Source organism: Acyrthosiphon pisum, chromosome A1 (genome assembly GCF_005508785.2).
Source record: "Acyrthosiphon pisum isolate AL4f chromosome A1, pea_aphid_22Mar2018_4r6ur, whole genome shotgun sequence".
Classification (NCBI taxonomy): Eukaryota; Metazoa; Arthropoda; class Insecta; order Hemiptera; family Aphididae; genus Acyrthosiphon; species Acyrthosiphon pisum.
Window position 1 is genome coordinate 73,031,107 of NC_042494.1, and position 2,993 is coordinate 73,034,099.

General features: G+C 25.0%; 1 protein-coding gene across 2 annotated transcripts in view; it reads right to left on the minus strand.

The window, feature by feature from the left end:
• The window catches only part of LOC100571087 (putative glycine-rich cell wall structural protein 1), a 6,072-nt gene extending 5,283 nt beyond the window's left edge, over positions 1-789 (minus strand). The window contains exon 1 of one of the 2 annotated variants that reach the window (XM_029487479.1): positions 522-789. In XM_029487479.1, coding sequence (XP_029343339.1) covers positions 522-609 — 88 coding nt within the window. In that variant the 5' untranslated portion in view covers positions 610-789. The remainder of the gene's footprint in view (positions 1-521) is intronic. The other variant, XM_029487476.1, reaches the window with a different exon arrangement.
• Between the last annotated feature and the right edge of the window lie 2,204 nt (positions 790-2,993).

Below are 2,993 nucleotides of genomic sequence, written 5' to 3' on the forward strand. Positions count from 1 at the left end.
TAAAACAAAATGAACGATAAATATAAAAATGTAACAATAATTTTTAATTATATTTATATTTGTATTGCTTATAATGACCTGGCATTTGACAATGGAAAATAAATCTTAAATCTTTTTTCACGATACCATAATAAATGGAAAGAATAAATTCTACTTTATAGATTTAAAAAATAATTTCAATTACATCATTTTGTGATAGTTTTTAATTTAATGATAATCTATTTATTTTATTTTCCGTTATGTATTCCTTATATTTTGTTAAGGTTTAGTTAGGGCATTATGTTTTGTATTTATCGAAACTAGATTTATATTATTTCAAAAATTAGCAACACTTATTATCTAAAATACGTATTACTTGGACTACTAAAACATCTAGAAGGAAGCACAGCTTTAATTTTTGATAAAACTCCTCCATCTAAAATAACAATTTTAAATTAGGTAAATTTCTCTCAAATGCCTATAAATATATATAAAGTTTAATTTGTAAAGTTTTTTGAGTTATCGCTACTCTACTATATTACCATTTTTTTGTGACGAATTATGGAAAAAAGTCATACCGATATATAGAACTAAAAGTATGACATTAGACTTAAATAACCTTGATGACATTTTTTGAGAAAACTTAAGGTTTTTTCACATTATAACAACTTACGACTTTTAGTGACGAACAATAATTAAAAATATGCGAGAACTACCTATGTTTATGAGCCGTTTAATTGTTTATTCAGTTTTTGTACCTACCTTCTGTTAATGTTATACCACCATATTTTCAACGCAGCTGGTTCGAGTCGCGACAAAATGAATATTGTGCCATTAATACAAGGCTCATAATATATTTTTACAATAGCAATTGAAAAATAAAAGAAATATATAGTCACGATTTTTTTTTTATAAGCATTTAAAGTTCAAATTTTGACTAAATACGTAAAAATTACGGCAATGTTCAAATTATCTTAGACAGAAATTCATAAAAGTTTTTCTTTTTAATTCTAAGATTTGGAAATTTAATACAAGGCTCCTAATACGTCCCAATTGAAAAATAAAATACTTGTTTCAAAATAGAATATATTACAATATTTAAAAATAATATATCCTAGACTGACAAATCATCTCCGTTCAGAATTGTTTTTCGTATACAATGATATAATATCATTGGATTCAAATTTAATTCCATCCATTACAGTAACCCACTTGTAACCTACTGTACAGCAGAGCGACATCCACGACTTACCCGCCTTTTTTTTTTTTGCAATTATGAGTGTCAATCGTTTATCGTTTTTGTTTCATTATCCGTTATTCGTTTTCAATCGTTTATCGTTTAGCGATATGTTATTCGTTAATCGTTTCAATCGTTTATCGTTTACTGGTACGTTAACTGTTATTCGTTTCAATCTTTTATCGTTTACCAATAGCTATGTTATCCGTTATCGATTTCAATCGTTTTTTGATATGTTTAACGTTATAAAAACGTTTTGAAGCCCTGCATATAAGTAGTGTTTGCAGTATGAGAAATATTTCAATGTTTTGTAAAATATTGGATTTTTATTTTTTAAATATTATTTTGTTTTATATTTTTATTATATATAAATTATAATTATAATTTATATTATTTCATGTGAATCGTTAGCAAAAAAACTATGATCTTTATAATATATACCTAAGTACTGGTTTCCTTTTACTGTTTCTTTTTAATATTTATTATGTTTTTTGTTTTTTTTTTTTTTTTTTTTATTGATCTTGAAATTTATACAATTTCTGCTTCGACTACTTGGTCATTAGCATATCGCTATAAACATAAATTACTTATATTTATAATGAGGAACAGAGCAAAGAAAAAAACAAAAAAAAAATACAAGAGAAGCAGTTAGGATTAATAAGTTTGTTATTTTATACATTGAAAAGGTTGGCTACAGTAGCTTGAGTAACTTGGATGTTTTGAAGAATTCAATGGTGTTGATTTCATCGTCAGGATCTGGGCCTAGGCTTGCTCCAATTTGATGGCTTATATTGAGATCCTCTCTTTGTTTAATGTACGTTCTGCATTCTTCAAAAATGTGTTTAATTGTGATTATTGTGCCACATGATTGACATATTGGTGGGTCACTTTTTGTCATTAGGTACTCATGGGTTAGTCTAGTGTGGCCGATTCTGGCCCTATTTAGTTTTTTTTCGTTTGTGGTACTAATATTTGGGTTTCTTCTCCATCGTTTGACCGTTTGTTTGACTTCATTTAATTTTATATAATTATAATACATGTTAACATTAATAAGAAACAATGATCTTCATAACATAACATAATTATTACATTATATGATAACACATTATATGATAAACGTTATACCCAAGCGTTTTTTTTTTTAATTTATATTCCATTTTTATATTTTTATTTTTATTATGTTTTTTTTTTATATACAATTATACAAATACATGTCATAAGGATTCTCGATCAAGAAAACTCTGATCTGAGTTTTAACATATAACTATATAAGTTACCACCTACATGGTACATATACAATATACCTATCTATTCCTTATTTATTTTACATTTTTACATCAAATAATAGGTACAGTAAAAAAATACAATATTATATTATTATACATTAAAACTAAGAAAAAAATGTGTGTCAATGACTAATGAGGTATTTAATTTATTTAGATTACTTATTTAATATTTTACAAGACAAAACTACAAAAATAATGATAATTGAAATATTTCACGAAATATTTCATTTTTTTAAATTTCATGAAATTTTCAAACACTAGATATAAGTATATAATATATCTTATACCTATATTCAGTCTCTGCTCAGAATCGTTTTTCTTATACAATGATATTCTATCATTGAATTCAAATTTAATACCATCTATTATACAGAGACTCACTAGTAATCTACTATACAATAGAGCGACATCTACTTGCCCACCTTTTTATTATTTTAAACCATATTACTGAGTATTTATATAGATATTAAAAAAAAAAATAAATAACTTAA